The sequence below is a fragment of the Bos javanicus genome, chromosome 8, assembly GCF_032452875.1.
Source record: "Bos javanicus breed banteng chromosome 8, ARS-OSU_banteng_1.0, whole genome shotgun sequence".
In the NCBI taxonomy this organism is placed as follows: domain Eukaryota; kingdom Metazoa; phylum Chordata; class Mammalia; order Artiodactyla; family Bovidae; genus Bos; species Bos javanicus.
Window position 1 is genome coordinate 59706702 of NC_083875.1, and position 17420 is coordinate 59724121.

The 17420-nt window shown below is 41.6% G+C and overlaps 1 protein-coding gene across 6 annotated transcripts in view; it reads right to left on the reverse strand.

Annotated features, from left to right (window-relative positions):
- Positions 1-15432: 15432 nt before the first annotated feature.
- Positions 15433-17420, reverse strand: part of SPATA31F3 (SPATA31 subfamily F member 3) — a 69334-nt gene continuing 67346 nt past the window's right edge. For 5 of the 6 annotated variants that reach the window (XM_061425625.1, XM_061425624.1, XM_061425622.1 and 2 more), the window contains one exon: positions 15433-15975. In XM_061425625.1, the coding sequence (XP_061281609.1) occupies positions 15515-15975 (461 nt within the window). In that variant the 3' untranslated portion in view covers positions 15433-15514. The remainder of the gene's footprint in view (positions 15976-17420) is intronic. The other variant, XM_061425623.1, reaches the window with a different exon arrangement.

Genomic DNA, 17420 nt, shown 5'->3' on the forward strand with positions numbered 1-17420 from the left:
CTTTTCCATCTTTGGCTGCAAAGAATATAATTAATCTGATTTTGGTGTTGACCACCTGGTGATGTCCATGTGTAGAGTCTTCTCTTGTGTTGTTGAAAGAAGGTGTTTGCTATGACCAGAGAGTTCTCTTGGCAGAACTCTATTTACTTTTGCTTTGTTTTTGCCTAATGAAGTCTTCTCATTTTTCATGAGATCACTGCTACTTTTGAGTCTTTTCCCCAACAGCTGTCATTCTCATGTCAAGAATCAAATGAAAGCAAAGGCTCATCTTTTATATTTGCATTTAACATAACATCCGGTTGCTACTGATTAGGAGGCTCCTCCTCAGACTTTCTCAGTAATTTTTCTTTACAGAGAGGTGTTCCTAAACCACATTCTGATTCTCTCTTTCCCTTGTATTGTGGCAGAGCAATACCCACCCCACAAACTTCGCCATTATAAATAAGCAAGTTCTGTGCAGAGAATATACATGTTTCTTTTAATATACACTGCCATACAACCCAAGTTGCCATGTATATTTTACTGTCTTACAAACACATAGGCAGTTTTTTGGCTGAAACATTACCAAGGGAAGATTCATGTTGTCATCTTATTTCCTCTAGCTCTTAACAGCCAGATAAGATGGCCCTGTTATATCTTTTGTCCCACTTTTTGCCTCCCTGGCTTTATTCTTCTTCAAAATTGAGTTAGCTATTCTGGGTCTTCTGTTTCTCCATTTAAGCTTTAGAATCAGTTTGTTGATATTTACAAAACGACTTGCTGGGATTTTGATTGGGATTATATTGACTCTAGAGAACAATTGGCAAGAACTAACGTCTTGATAACATTGAGTCTTCCTTTCCTTGAATATGGAATGTCTCTATGTATTTGGCTTTTCTTTGGTATTCATCAGAGTTTTGTCATTTTCCTCATATATATCTTAAATTTATTGTTAGATTTATATCTAAGTAATTTTTGGAGGTACTAACGGAATGAGTTTTTAATTTCAGATTCCACATGTTCATTACTGGTATACAGGAAAGCAATGAGCTTTTTATATTAACATTATATCCTACAACCTTGCAATAATCACTTATTGGTTCCAGTTTGTCAGTTCTTTAGATTTTCTACATAGACAACCATGTCATCTGTTGTCCCCTCACAATTTACTCTCAAAGTCTAAGCAACATCAATTTAAAATGACTTGAGATTATTTGGATTTGGATGTATTTATTTTAAAGTTCTATTTTACATTTTCTGCTTTTAGAGGGGAAAAAAATGGCCAAGAAAATGGAGCCATCTCAGGTAAAAGGAACAGAAAGGTTCTTAGAGCCCATGGTCAGGGCCGGGAAGTGTTGAGGGGTGGGGTGTGTGTGTGTGTGTGTGTGTGTGTGTGTGTGTGTGTGTGTATAGTTTGCTTTATTGGTGGATGGTGCCTCTAGTTCACCAAAATTCCTCTAAAAACTGATTTCTAAAGCCACTGATTAACAACTGAGTATAGCTAAATAGTGATTCTTATTATCCTTAGAGAATAATTGTTTCAGCAAGACTACAATGTATTAGGAAGTACCTGTGGTTAGTTTGCTGATACACTATTAATGAGTCAGTTCACTTACAGAATAACCCTCCTAATTGGTTGGCTGTTGTTCAATAATTCTTACTGTGTTGTATGAAAAAGTCAGTAAGAACCAAATGCATATTTTATTGATTTTCTTCTAAGGAATCATTCTTAAAATTTTTTTCAAGTATGTTTTCCCAGGTCTTTGAACAGTGTTTCTCAATTTTTTAACATAAGAATCTTACTGTCTATTTCCTATAACTTTTGCTATAACTCCAGGAAGGGGCTTTCCAGAAACTATTTAGAAAGCTAGTAACTTCTATGTATCCCCCTCAAACCAAAAAGATACTGTAAACCTTTGCTGTTTTGTAGTCTGTTACCAAAAAGGGGTGGGGAGGTAATGGCTTTTTAATATTTGTTTTCTAAACATAAACATGCATAATATAATGGATATGCTTTTTCAATCCATTCATTTCTCCCTCTCTTCCTGAAGTTTCTTACATACACTTCCCATCTGCCTAGGATCCAGCCAGTTCACCATTTAATAATCATTGCTCTACACTTCCTATTCCTATTGAGGTTGTTTCTTCCTTTAAACCACTAAAAGCAATGCTCCGATAAATATGCTTTTACATATGTCCACAAGTTAGAGGATCAGCCTCTTATACAAAGCAGGGTTTTCTTCAGCCAAAAGTATATCAGTATCAGAACAGATCTGCTAGAACTTCCAACCACACAGACTCTAAAAACAAGCTTGAGAATGCTGTGCTCACATCACTCCAGTCAAAGGGAAAGCATACCTTAGCCCACAATGTTGCCCTTGTCTTCTAGAGGTAACTATATTTAAATCAAAAGATAAAAGTATAGTTCACTAATCAAAAATATATAATGATCCTAAGGCTATGTTTTTAAAATTACACGTCCAGACCCATTAGGAAGTCATGAAATCATTTTAGAGAGTCACAATCAGGATTGTTTTAATGAACTAGGATAGAGAGGTTAGAAAATATCAGGGGAAATCACATGTAGTAAAATTAGGATTGCTCCATAAAAAAATTGAGTTCAGTTATAGACCTCAGAACATATGTTTATAACTGTGTATAGAAGACCACATCATAAACTACATTTCTTACTATGGGTCACAATAAAAAAAAAATGTGAAAAACATTTCACAGAAGGTTTCTGAGGAAAACACGGTGGCCGTGGAAATAGTAACTGATCATGAGAAAGGTCCACAGTGAAGGGCTGGGTTTTGCACTCTCTTTCTTGGGTGTGGAGTGCCAGTTCCTTTTGCTGTAAGTTGGGGGCTTTCACAGCCTGTGTGCATGAAGCCTGTGGGCAGTGTCTGTGGACTACAGGTCCAGCCTTTCACTTCAAGAAATTCCTACATGAAGTCTATAAAGCATTTATACATACACCCATACTCCTCCACTGCCTCATGGCTAATGCCCTATCAATGGATGCTGCAATTAGGTCCATGGACTTTTGGAGAAGGAAATGGCAACCCACTCCAGTACTCTTGCCTGGAAAATTCCATGGATTGGGGAGCCTGGTAGGCTACGGTCCATGGAGTCGCAAAGAGTCGGACATGACTGAGTGACTTCACTTTCTTTATTTCTATAGTTCTTTTTGGAGAAGGAAATGGCAACCCACTCCAGTGTTCTTGCCTGGAGAATCCCATGGACAGAGGGGCCTGGTGGGGCTGCAGTCTATGGGGTTGCAAAGAGTCGGACACGACTAAGCAACTAACACACACACACACACACACACACACACACACACACACACACTTTTAAATGAATTTTAAAATAAACATGATCATTCTAGATGTTTATCACAGCCAGGGAACTTGGTAACTCTCTGTTCCAATATTTATTTATAGACATGGAAACTGAACCCAGGGCAATAAAGCAATGTCTTCTGAGTCACAGAATGTTATATGTAAAACTAAAAGAAGTCATCATGTTGCCAACCCTGAGATTTTAAAAAATTATATAATGAAGAATATAATTAATTTGTAATGTAGGAAAATTACAAAGTACAGATAACTGAAAAGATGAAAAACATAAATATATACAGGCAATATATCCTCCAATAGCTGAATGAATAATCAAACTGTGGTAAATCTATACAATTGAATATTACTCAGCATTAAAAAAGAAATGAGCTATCAAGCCATTTAAGACATGGACAAAATATATATTGCTAAGTGAAAGAATGACAAAACGAAAGAATGATCTCTGTTCGTTTCCAAGGCAAACCATTCAGTTTCACGGTAATCCAAGCCTATGCCCCAACCAGTAACACTGAAGAAGCTGAAGCTGAATGGTCCTATGAAGACCTACAAGACCTTTTAGAACTAACACCCAAAAAAGATGTCCTTGTCATTATAGGGGACTGGAATGCAAAAGTAGGAAGAAACACCTGGAGTAACAGGCGAATTTGGCCTTGGAGTACAGAATGAAGCAGGGCAAAGCCTAATAGAATTTTGCCAAGAGAACGCACTGGTCATAGCAAACACCCTCTTCCAACAACACAAGAGAAGACTCTACACATGGACATCACCAGATGGTCATCAACGAAATCATATTGATTATATTCTTTGCAGCCAAAGATGGAGAAGCTCTATACAGTCAGCAAAAACAAGATTGGGAGCTGACTGTGGCTCAGATCATGAACTCCTTATTGCCAAATTCAGACTTAAATTGAAGAAAGTGGGGAAAACCAGTAGACCATTCAGGTATGATCTAGTCAAATCCCTTATGATTACACAGTGGAAGTGAGAAATAGATTTAAGGGACTAGATCTGATAGATAGAGTGCCTGATGAACTATGGACGGAGGTTGGTGACACTGTACAGGAGACAGGCATCAAGACCATCCCATGGAAAAGAAATGCAAAAAAGCAAAATGGCTGTCTAAGGAGGCCTTACAAATAGCAGTGAAAAGAAGAGAAGCAAAAAGCAGTGGAGAAAAGTAAAGACATAAGCATCTGAATACAGAGTTCCATAGAATAGCAAGGAGGGATAAGAAAGCCTTCCTCAGTGATCAATGCAAAGAAATAGAGGAAAATAACAGAATGGGAAAGACTAGAGATCTCTTCAAGAACATTAGAGATACCAAGGGAACATTTCATGTAAAGATGGGCTCGATAAAGGACAGAAATTGTATGGACCTAACAGAAGCAGAAGATATTAAGAGGTGGAAAGAATACACAGGAGAACTGTACAAAAAAGAGCTTCATGACCCAAATAATCACAATGGTGTGATCACTCACCTACAGCCAGAATGTGAAGTCAAATGGGCCTTAGGAAGCATCACTACGAATAAAGCTAGTGGAGGTGATGGAATTCCAGTTGAGCTATTTCAAATCCTAAAAGATGATGCTGTGAAAGTGCTGCATTCAATATGCCAGCAAATTTGGAAAACTCAGCAGTGGCCACAGGACTGGAAAAGGTCAGTTTTCATTCCAATCCCAAAGAAAGGCAATACCAAAGAATACTCAAACTACCGCACAATTGCACTCATCTCACATGCTAGTAAGGTAATGCTCAAAATTCTCCAAGCCAGGCTTCAGCAATACATGAACCGTGAACTTTCAGATGTTCAAGCTGGTTTTAGAAGAGGCGAGGAACCAAAGATCAAATTGCCAACATCTGCTGGATCATCAAAAAAGCAAGAGAGTTGCAGAAAAACATCTATTTCTGCTTTATTGACTATGCCAAAGCCTTTGACTGTGTGGATCACAATAAACTGTGGAAAATTCTGAAAGAGATGGGCATCAGACCACCTGACCTGCCTCTTGAGACACCTGTATGCAGGTCAGGAAGCAGCAGTTAGAACTGGACATGGAACAACAGACTGGTTCCAAACAGGAAAAGGAGTATGTCAAGGCTGTATATTGTCACTCTACTTATTTAACTTAGATGCAGAGTACATCATGAGAAACGCTGGGCTAGAAGAAGCACAAGCTAGAATCAAGATTGCCAGGAGAAATATCAATAACCTCAGATGTGCACATGACACCACCCTTATGGCAGAAAGTGAAGAACTAAAGACCCTCTTGATGAAAGTGAAAGAGGAGAGTGAAAAAGTTGGCTTAAAGCTCAACATTCAGAAAACTAAGATCATGGCATCTGGTTCCATCACTTCATGGCAAATAGATGGGGAAACAGTGTCAGACTTTATTTTTTTGGGCTCCAAAATCACAGCAGATGGTGATTGCAGCCATGAAATTAAATGACGCTTACTCCTTGGAAGGAAAGTTATGACTAACGTAGACAGCATATTGAAAAGCAGAGACATTACTTTGTCAACAAAGGTCCGTCTAGTCAAGGCTACGGTTTTTCCAGTGGCCATGTATGAATGTGAGAGTTGGACTGTGAAGAAAGCTGAGCGCCAAAGAATTGATGCTTTTGAACTGTGGTGTTGGAGAAGACTCTTGAGAGTCCCTTGGACTGCAAGGAGGTCCAACCAGTCCATCCTAAAGTAGATCAGTCCTGGGTGTTCATTGGAAGGACTGATGCTGAAGCTGAAACTCCAATACTTTGGGCACCTGATGCGAAGAGCTGATTCACTGGAAAAGACTCTGATGCTGGGAAGGATTGGGGGCAGGAGAGAAGCGGATGACAGAGGATGAGATGGCTGGATGGCATCACCGACTCTATGGACATGAGTTTGAGTGAACTCCGGGAGTTGGTGATGGACAGGGAGGCCTGGCGTGCTGCAATTCATGGGTCGCAAAGAGTCAGACACGACTGAGCGACTGAACTGAACTGAAGCGAACGAAGCAAATCTGAAAAGCTACATTCTATAAGATTCCAACTATATGATACTTAAAAAAAGGCAAATCTATGGAGACAATAAAACTACTAGTGGTTAACCAACAACAAACAAAAAACCCAGTTCAAAAATGGGCAATGGACTTGAACAGACAATTCTCCAAAGATATATAAATAGATATTAAGCTGTTCATCATTAGTCATTCAGTTCAGTCGCTCAGTCATGTCCGACTCTTTGCAACCCCATGAACTGCAGCACACCAGGCCTCCCTGTCCATCACCAACTCCTGGAGTTCACTCAAACTCATGGCCATCGAGTCGGTGATGCCATCCACCCATCTCATCCTCCGTCGTCCCCTTCTCCTCTTTCCCCCAATCCCTCCCAGCATCAGAGTCTTTTCCAATGAGTCAACTCTTTGCATGAGGTGGCCCAAGTACTAGAGTTTCAGCTTTAGTATCAGTCCTTCCAAAGAACACCCAGGGCTGATCTCCTTTAGAAAAGACTGGTTGGATCTCCTTGCAGTCCAAGGGACTCTCAAGAGTCTTCTCCAACACCACAGTTCAAAAACATCAATTCTTCTGCACTCAGCTTTCTTTAGAGTCCAACTCTCATATCCATACATGACCACTGGAAAAACCATAGCCTTGACTAGACGGACCTTTGTTGGCAAAGTAATGTCTCTGCTTTTGAATATGCTATCTAGGTTGGTCATAACTTTCCTTCTAAGGAGTAAGCATCTTTTAATTTCATGGCTGCAATCACCATCTACAGTGATTTTGGAGACCAAAAAAATAAAGTCTGACACTGTTTCCACTGTTTCCCCATCTATTTGCCATGAAGTGATGGAACCAGATGCCATGATCTTAGTTTCTGAATGTTGAGATTTAAGCCAACTTTTTCACTCTCCTCTTTCACTTTCATCAAGAGGCGTTTTATTTCCTCTTCACATTAGTCATTAGAGGAATGCAAATCAAAGTCACAATGAGATACCATTTCAAACCCATGAGAATGATGATTATTTTTTTAAAAAAAGGAAACACACGTTGGTGAGGATGTGGAAAAAGCAGAACCCTTGATGATTGCTGGTGGGAATGCAAAATGGTGACTTTTCTGTGGAAAACAATTTGGTGGTAGTTTCTTTGAAAGTTAAATATAGAATTACCATATGATCCAGCAATTCCATGCCTAGGTATATACCTAAGGAATCGAAAACAGGGGCTCAGATACCTGTTCATCAACATTCAATCTCAGCAATTTTGCAATAACAAAAAGGTGGAACCAACCCAAACATCCATCAATGTATAAACAGATAAACAAAATGCAATATATACATACAATGGACTATTATTTAACCATAAAAAGTAACTGAATTCTAATACTTGTTACAACATGTATGAACTTTGAATGCACTATGCTAAGCAAAAAAGCTAGACACAAAAAAATATTAACAAATGGGACTTAAACTCAAAAGTATTTGCACAGCAAAGGAAACAATAAGCAAATGAAAAGACCACCCACAGAATGGGAGAAAATATTTATGATGCAACAGACAAGGAATTAATCTCCAAAATTTACAAACAGCTCATGCAACTCAATATCAACAAAACAACTCAATCAAAAGATGGGCTGCTGCTGCTAAGTCGCTTCAGTAGTGTCCAACTCTGTGCGACCCCATAGACAGCGGCCCACCAGGCTCCCCCGTCCCTGGGATTCTCCAGGCAAGAACACTGGAGTGGGTTGCCATTTCTTTCTCCAGTGCATGAAAGTGAAAGTGAAGTCGCTCTGTAGTGTCCGACTCTTCGTGACCCCATGGACTGCAGCCCACTTAGGTTCCTCCATCCATGGGATTTTCCAGGCAAAAGTACAGAAGACCTCAATAGACATTTCTCCAAAGAAGACAAATGAAAAGGTACTCAACATCATTAATTATTAGAAAAATACAAATCAAAACTACAATGAAATATCAAAAATACAATGAAAAAACTCAATAGACATTTCTCCAAAGAAGACAAATGAAAAGGTACTCAACATCATTAATTATTAGAAAAATACAAATCAAAACTACAATGAAATACCAGTCAGAATGGCCATCATCGAGAAGTCTACAAACAATAAACGCTGCAGAGGGTGTGGAGCAAAGGGTACCCTCCTACACCTTGGGCAGGAATGTAAACTGGTATAGCCACTATGGAGAACAGTATTGATGTTTCTTAAGCGACTAAAATTAGAGCTACCATATGATCTAGCAATCCCACTCCTGAAAATATATCCAGAGAAAAACATAATTTGAAAGAATACATGCGCCTCAACATTCATTGCATTGCTGTTTAATATAGCCAATACAATAGCCAATATATCCACTGACAGATGAATGGATAAAGATGTGCTACATACAAACATGGACATCACAGGATGGTCAACACTGAAATCAGATGATTCTGTGCAGCCAAAGACGGAAAAGCTCTATACAGTCAGAAAAAACAAGACCAGGAGCTGACTGTGGCTTGGATCATGAACTCTTTATTGCCAAATTCAGACTTAAATTGAAGAAAGTGGGGAAAACCACTAGACCATTCAGGTATAATCTAAATCAAATCCCTTATGACTATACAGTCTAAGTGAGAAATAGATTTAAGGGACTAGATCTGATAGATAGAGTGCCTGATGAACTATGGACAGAGGTTCATGACATTGTACAGGACACAGGAATCAAGACCATCCCTAAGAAAAAGAGATGCAAAAAAGCAAAATGGCTGTCTGAGGAGGTCTTACAAATAGCTGTGAAAAGAAGGGAAGTGAAAAGCAAAGGAGAAAAGGAAAGATATACCCATTTGAATGCAGAGTTTCAAAGAATAGCAAGGAGAGATAAGAAAGCCTTCCTCAGTGATCAATGCAAAGAAATAGAGGAAAACAACAGAATGGGCAAGACTAGAGATCTCTTCAAGAAAATTAGAGATACCAAGGGAACATTTCATGCAAAGATGGGCTCAATAAAGGACAGAAATTGTATGGACCTAACAGAAGCAGAAGATATTAAGAAGAGGTGGCAAGAATATACAGAAAAAGTGTACAAAAAAGATCTTCACAACCCAGATAATCACGATGGTGTGATCACTCACCTAGAGCCAGACATCCTGGAATGTGAAGTCAAATGGGCCTTAGGAAGCATCACTATGAATAAAGCTAGTGGAGGTGATGGAATTCCAATTGAGCTGTTTCAAATCCTGAAAGATGATGCTGTGAAAGTACTGCATTCAATATGCCAGCAAATTTGGAAAACTCAGCAGTGGCCACAGGACTGGAAAAGGTCAGTTTTCATTCCAATCCCAAAGAAAGGCAATACCAAAGAATACTCAAACTACCACACAATTGCACTCATCTCACATGCTAGTAAGGTAATGCTCAAAATTCTCCAAGCCAGGCTTCAGCAATACATGAACCGTGAACTTTCAGATGTTCAAGCTGGTTTTAGAAGAGGCGAGGAACCAGAGATCAAATTGCCAACATCTGCTGGATCATCAAAAAAGCAAGAGAGTTCCAGAAAAACATCTATTTCTGCTTTACTGACTATGCCAAAGCCTTTGACTATGTGCATCACAATAAACTGTGGAAAATTCTCGAAGAGATTGGCATCAGACCACCTGACCTGCCTCTTGAGATACCTGTATGCAGGTCAGGAAGCAACAGTTAGAACTGGACATGGAACAACAAACTGGTTCCAAATAGGAAAAGGAGTACGTCAAGGCTGTATATTGTCACCTTGCTTATTTTACTTAGATGCAGAGCACATCATGAGAAGCGCTGGGCTGGAAGAAGCACAAGCTAGAATCAAGATTGCCAGGAGAAATATCAATAACCTCAGATGTGCACATGATACCATCCTTATGGCAGAAAGTGAAGAACTAAAGAGCCTCTTGATGAAAGTGAAAAAGGAGAGTGAAAAAGTTGGCCTAAAGCTCAACATTCAGAAAACTAAGATCATGGCATCTGGTTCCATCACTTCATGGCAAATAGATGGGGAAACAGTGGAAACAGTGTCAGACTTTATTTTTTGGGCTCCAAAATCACTGCAGATCGTGATTGCAGCCATGAAATTAAGACACTTACTCCTTGGAAGGAAATTATGACCAACCTAGATAGCATATTCAAAAGCAGAGACATTACTTTGTCAACAAAGGTCCGTCTAGTCAAGGCTATGGTTTTTCCAGTGGTCATGTATGGATGTGAGAGTTGGACTATAAAGAAAGCTGAGTGCAGAAGAATTGATGCTTTTGAACTGTGGTGTTGGAGAAGACTCTTGAGAGTCCCCTGGACTACAAGCAGATACAACCAGTCCATCCTAAAGGAGATCAGTCCTGGGTGTTCATTGTAAGGACTGATGTTGAAGCTGAAACTCCAATACTTTGGCCACCTTCTGGGAAGAGCTGACTTATTCGAAAAGACCCTGATGCCGGGTAAGATTGAGTGCAGGAGGAGAAGGGGACGACAGAGGATGAGATGGTTGGATGGCATCACCGACTCAATGTACGTGGGTTTGGGTGCACTCCAGGAGTTGGTGATGGACAGGGAGGCTGGCGTGCTGCGGTTCATGGGGTCACAAAGAGTTAGACACGACTGAGCGACTGAACTGAAGTGAACATACATACATATAAAAGAATATTACTCATCCATTAAATAGAAAGAAACAATATAATTTGCAGTAACATGGATGGACTTAGAGATTACGATACTAATCAAAGTAAGTCAGATAAAGACAAAAATCATATGATATCACTTATATGCAGAATATATATACACACACACACACACAAGTGACTTTATCTACAAAACAGAAACACACTCATAGACTTACAGAACAAACGCCTGGTTCTTGGGGTGAAAGGAGGTGAGGAATGAATTCGGAGTTGGGGTTGATATGCTATATTTAAAATAAGTAACCAACAAAGACCTACTGCATAGCACAGGGAACTCAGCTCAATAGTCTGTAATAATCTAAATGGGAAAGAAATTTGAAAAAGAATAGATACATTTATAATGGAATCACTTTGCTGTATACCTGAAACTAACAGAATATTGTTAATCAACTATACTCCAATATAAAATAAAAAAAATTTTAAAGGGACCTCCTAGTAATCCAGTAGTTGAGAGTTCACTTTGCAATGGGAGGGACATAGGTTCCATCTCTGTTTGGGGGACTAAGATCCCACATGCCACAGGGCAACCAGGCCTGCGTGCTACAACTGCTGAGCCTGTGCGCCACAACTAAAGAGCCCACGTGCCAACTCAACAAGAGATCCTACATGTCACAATGAAGATCTTGCACACAGCAACTAAAAACCAACACAGTTAAACAAATAAATTTTTTAATTTTAAAAAAAAGATCAATGGTTGCCAGGGTTTGGGGGGAAGGGAGAAAGGGATGAATAGGTGGAACAAATGGAATTTTTAGGGCAATGAAACTCTTCTGATACTGTAATGGTGAATGTATGTCATTATACATTAGTCAAAACCCATATCAGGTATAACACAGAGTGAACCCTAACATAAACTATGAATGTTAGTTTATAATAAAATCTATCAGTATTGTCTTATCAATTTTAACAAATGTACACCGCTAAATGAAAGATGTTAGCAATAGGGGAAACTGCATATGTGACCAAGGATGAGGAGGTATATGAGAACTCTCTATATACTGCTTAATATTCTGCAAACCTAAAACTGCTCTTTAAGTCTATTCATATTTTTATATGAGACTATAGCATGAATATTTTTGTAACATGCTTTTTTCCACTACCATGTCCATACATTATTAATTATCTTTGCACAGATTGAGCCTGGACACAGTGGCGATGGTAAAGTTAGTCAAGGATGTAGGAATTTAGGGGCAGGGGATATTTACTCAAAGACTCACAGAGGAGAGGGACTAGAAATTGCACGGATGAACAGACATAACTAAGCCCTTGAGTCTGAGCATCTCCAACAGGCTGGGAATTTCAGCAGGGCAGGGAGTTTCAGTTCCTGTTCTGGGAGTCCTGGTGCCCTGCTGCCAAGAGGCTGGCATGACAGGACTGAGCAAGAACAAGATGAAGCCTCAAACATTCACTCTGGAGCTCAGCAATAACCTTCCTGCTAGGATGAAGTGAGCAGGTACAAGAGACACTCAGTCATGATGGTCAGTTGTCTGAAATACCCATAACAGGAATCTGCTGAGGCAATTGGAAGCCTGCAGGGCACCAAGGGAAGGACCTGCTCCACTTCAGCCAAAATGTGTGCACCATTAACCTCGACTTCCCACCTGACCTTTCCGAGTTACATTCCTTTTCCTGGGCATTCTCCTACGTGGCTCTCAGCCCAAATCCCACCAGGAAGGGAGGATATGCCTATCACAAGACCTTTTATGACCTTTGGGGATGCTTTAGGAAAACTCTGGAAGATGTGGTTCAGCTGGCCTGGGCCTTGTGCCTCCTCGCCCTGGGGGCCACAAAATGGGCTGGGCTGCCACCTCTTAGGCACAAAGTCACCATTCAGAGGTGGGACACATCCATGCTTCTTCCCATCCTGCCTTTTCTGCATCCAGCTGGCAGTGGACACACTGTGCTAAGTACTGGGTCCTATCAGAGGAGGAGACTCCCAGCCCCACTGCTGGTTGTGGTATGTGGAGCCATCCTCAATTTCCTTCAGAATCAGTGAGGCAGGGCATCCCACAGCCCCCATAGCACACCGTGAGGAGGCCACAGCCCTTTCTGCCCTTACTCTCCCCTCTGGTAGGTCAGAAGGTGGGAATGCAGAGGTGCCACCTTCTGAGAGAAATGAAGTGTCCAGAACAGAGCCCTCCCATCCGCTCAGGGCAGCCTTTTTCTGCTTCCTACTTCTCTCCTCCAGCCCCTGAAACTCCCTGGTCTCTTAACATTAGGATACCATACCTGCCCCCTTCCTGTGTCCCTAGGCCCATCCTTTTCCTCATATTCTGGGCGTCTAGAGTTTCTCTGTGATCTTTCCTTAGTGCTTGTGTTCCAAGAGTATGTTCAACCACCACGACCTTTCCATACCCATCTGGCCCTCAGCTGACCACCAAATCCTTAGGCCCTAACAGAAACTTGCCATGGTAACTTCCAGAATCTGCCTCTACTCTACTTCAGCTTTGGCTCTCCATACCACTCCTTCCACCCCCAGCCACGGTACCTTTCCAGCTCCTCACCTAGCCTTTTGAGCCACTGCCCAAACTCCATTACATGTGACAGCAACCTTTCTCCTCTTAATACACTAGGTCTCACCTCAATGCTTCCTTCTCTCTACTAACCACCAGCAAAGTGTTTGTTTTTTCCAAGATCATCTCCTGGACTTGGACACTCGCTGCCATCTCCTCACCTCTACACCACCACATGGCTCCAGCAGTTCTCCCTGCATCATCAGTTTCTCTCTCCTTGATTTCATCCTTTCTCTCAACATCCAACATGTTATGTCTCTCATTTTAAAAAAATAAAAACACTCTCTGGGGTTTATCTACAGCTTTCTCCCCATTTGTCTGCACCTCCATGGAACAAACCTCTTTGAAGGAACTGATTACACTTGCTATCACCAATTACTCTCGTTTCATTCGCTCTTGAATCCACTCCAATCATGCCTTCACCTCCATCACAGGTGAATATGTTTTTATCAAGGCCATTAGTGTTGCTAAATCTAATGGGGACTCTGCATCCTCATCTTTCTTGGCCAATTCACAACTTTTATTGCAGTTGATCACTTTCTCCTTGTAATATGCCAGTATGCCACACTCTTCCAGATTTCCTCCTTCCTCCCTGGTTTCTGCTTTTCAGTTTCCTCTGCTTACTTTTCCTTTTTTTCTTCCCAATTTCCTAACACTGGAATATCCCAGAGCCCAGTCTTTAGACCTCTCCTTCATTTATATTCATTCCTCTAGTGACCTCATCTGGTCCCATCGTTATACATCTCTCTCCATTTCTCTCTTTCTCCAGCCAGGGCCCTCCATGTGCACTGTGTGGAGAATAGACTGTTGGAGGTACAGTTTCAGGAAGAAGCAGATTATGAAACTACTGTGGTATTGGTAGCAGCAGAGAAGACAAGAAGGAATTGTTTTTTTAATTTTGAAGGTAGAAACAACAGGATTTATTGATAGACCAAAAGCAGACTTTTTAGAAGCAAAAGTCAAGGATGGCACCAATATTTTGGCCTGAACAACTGGCAAGAGAAAGGTACCATTAACTATGTGGGAGCAGGTCTGGTACGTGTGATTGGGTGGTGGTGGTGGTACAAGGAATCAGTTCATTTCTGAAATAAATACTGGATATCCAACTATATACAGTTCTGATTAGACAATTTGGGCATGTGAGACTGTCCACCACATAAGATAATGATCTCCATGGAGGCGAGGCCTGTGTTTAGGTGACTGCTGTGTCTGACATAGTTTCTGACATGCAGTAAGTACTCAAATACTTTAATTGTTGAATGCAAGATGATTATCAAAGTCATTTTTATTGTGACTCATTTTATTATTTTTACTGGGGACATTATCATCAACTGATTTTCATTCTAGGAGGCATTTATTCCATGCAACTGAAAGGCAATGAGGGTCAAAGAGTCAACAGAGCTATAGCAAGCTCCCAGACAGGTTACTTCTTAAAATCCAATCAATAACAACAAGGTGCAGAGAGGGGAGATTCTATAATTTGCTTCTGACATCTGTCATATTAGCTATGTGCTTTTGATAAACACAAAGCACCTCCTCAAAGAAGAAGCACTGCAACACTCCTCTAAAAGTCTTCCCTCCAGATTGTGGGAATATACAGTAGTTATCGATGAACTGTGCCAAAAATGCATTAGATTACTAGCTATCACTTCTTGTACTATCATCATGCACAATTTGCTTCTCTGGGGCCCAAAGACAGCAGGGAAGCCAGGACAGAAGTCAAGCATGATCTTTACCTTCAGTGTACCTTAGATATGGGTCTTCCTTTCTGAGCTGAAAGAGTCAGGCAGAATGCTTACCTACCTGTGAAATGGGTTTAAGCTCCATACCATATAGGGTGTACGATCTAACTCCTCTACTCTCTCCATCACATACCACATTGAAAACAAGGAGGCACAAACACATGGTTCTTTGCTTAAAGGTATAGAGTTTATTCAGAGAGGGAATGAACACCAGAATATTAATGGAAATGAGATGACGACAGCCTTTTCAGGAGGATGCAGAAGTCTGGGAACCCCTGAGCTCCTTCTTCCTGGACTGGGTACTCTCCTGGGGTAGACAAGTACCTTCTGCTGAGGTGGAAACTGAGACATGGGATGAATTTTCTGGCTGAGTGGCACAAGTCAGCAGAGGACTGCGCTTGGAGCTGCCACTGGAGAGGGGCAGGAAACAGGACTGGCTGGACCTCACGGACTCCATGGACTGTCGCTGGAACTCACTGTCCAGGCACTGGAGCGCGTCAAAGAAGCCCTCCTCCTTCTCCAACTTAGCTCCCTTCATGGGGCGTTTGGTGGAAGGTGGACTCTTCTCAGCCTTTTTTGTCTTGGTTTTGGCCACTTTCTCATCCTTACAGCGGAGAATGCATTCCTTATGCCCTTGACCTTTCATGTCAGGGTTAATCCACTGTGTAAAATGCTTCAGCTTATTTCCCAGGTCGGCTTCTACAGCTTCTGGAAGGATAGGCTCTTGTAAGTATGAGCTGTCTTTACCAGACGCTGCAGCTCTTGCCCCTAGAAAGGGTGGCCCTATAAATTTTGGCCCTGCAAAGTCTGGATCTGAAAAATATGTGGATCCTTTTAAATGCAAACTGTGGAACACCAAGTTGGTCCTATAAGGTCTGGCCCTTTAAGCCCTGAACACTTCCAGACACGGCATTCGCAGGAATCCTTGTTTGGGTGAGGTCATTCACCTTGTTCTAACAGCCTTACAGACTATTCTCATCTAGTCCTTTGGTCCCAGGGAATCTTGGAGGATGCTCTAGGAACTCAAGGTAAGGGAGATGCTGGTGAAGGTACGGACAGGGGACACTAAGCTGAGAGTTTGGAGATGGTGGCTCTACAGATCCAGATAGAACCTTGCTAGTCCCTACTCACTCAAGGCAACCATCCTGGCCAAACTAAAATTTTACCTAAGAAAGATCCTGAAGATACATTTGAGAAGTCAGGGGCTCTTGGAGTTTCAACTTAAAAGTGTCCTACTAGAACCCTGGCACAGCAAATGCTCTCTCTGGATGGAGAGAGATTTGGCACTGCACCCCTTCTCTGTGGTTCTCTGAAGCTTTGCGTTTCCCTATGTCCCTATTCTCCCTGCTACTGCAGGGAGTTATCTAAACAAGGTGATTGGTAACAGCATCTGGTGAGGCTTACTGCTGCTGGTTCAGGCCTGACAGTATTCAGGGTATCACTTCCTGATCTGTGTTGGGACTGACTGCTGCCTCTGTGTCTAGAGGCTTATTTTCTGGGGTGCAGGGAACTGAGCTGCTTCCAGGGCCCTTGGAATTCTGTGGACCCAGTGGTTTAGGTTCCAACCGCTACAGATGTTCCAACAGATGTGGGTAGGGACAATCCCCTAGCAGATTTTCTCACATCTTTAATCAAGATGGCTCTACAACATCACCGTGGCCTGGACAAGCAACTATGGGCTGGCCCTGCTGGCCACAACAGATCAGAAGACGTCACTATCCCCAGGTCTCCAGGTCTGCAGGCTAGGGGACACTCATACTGGTCAGTGTGCTGCCCTGGGACAGAGGCTGCTGGTCATCAGGGGAGAAGAGCAACTGGAGGGACTGCTGTATCTTCTAGGGCAGACCCCAGCAATGGTAAATTAAATTGCCAAATAAAGCATTTCTAAAGGTGGAACTCCAGCAGCTCAGGGCATGCTCCATAAAAATAATACTACCTTGGCTCCTGAGGATTTTTAAATGGACTTCTCCAAACAGGTAGGCCCCTGGGTCTCAGGAGACAGGCTTCAACACATCTCAGGACTTAGGCTGTAGGATCTACATCTACAGAGATCCCTGGGCAACAGCTAGCAAGCCCCATGGAAGCTGGAGCTGCCACTGAAGTGGAGGTGCCAATGCAAGGCTTCACAATTGACCAGAGTCAAAAATGGGACA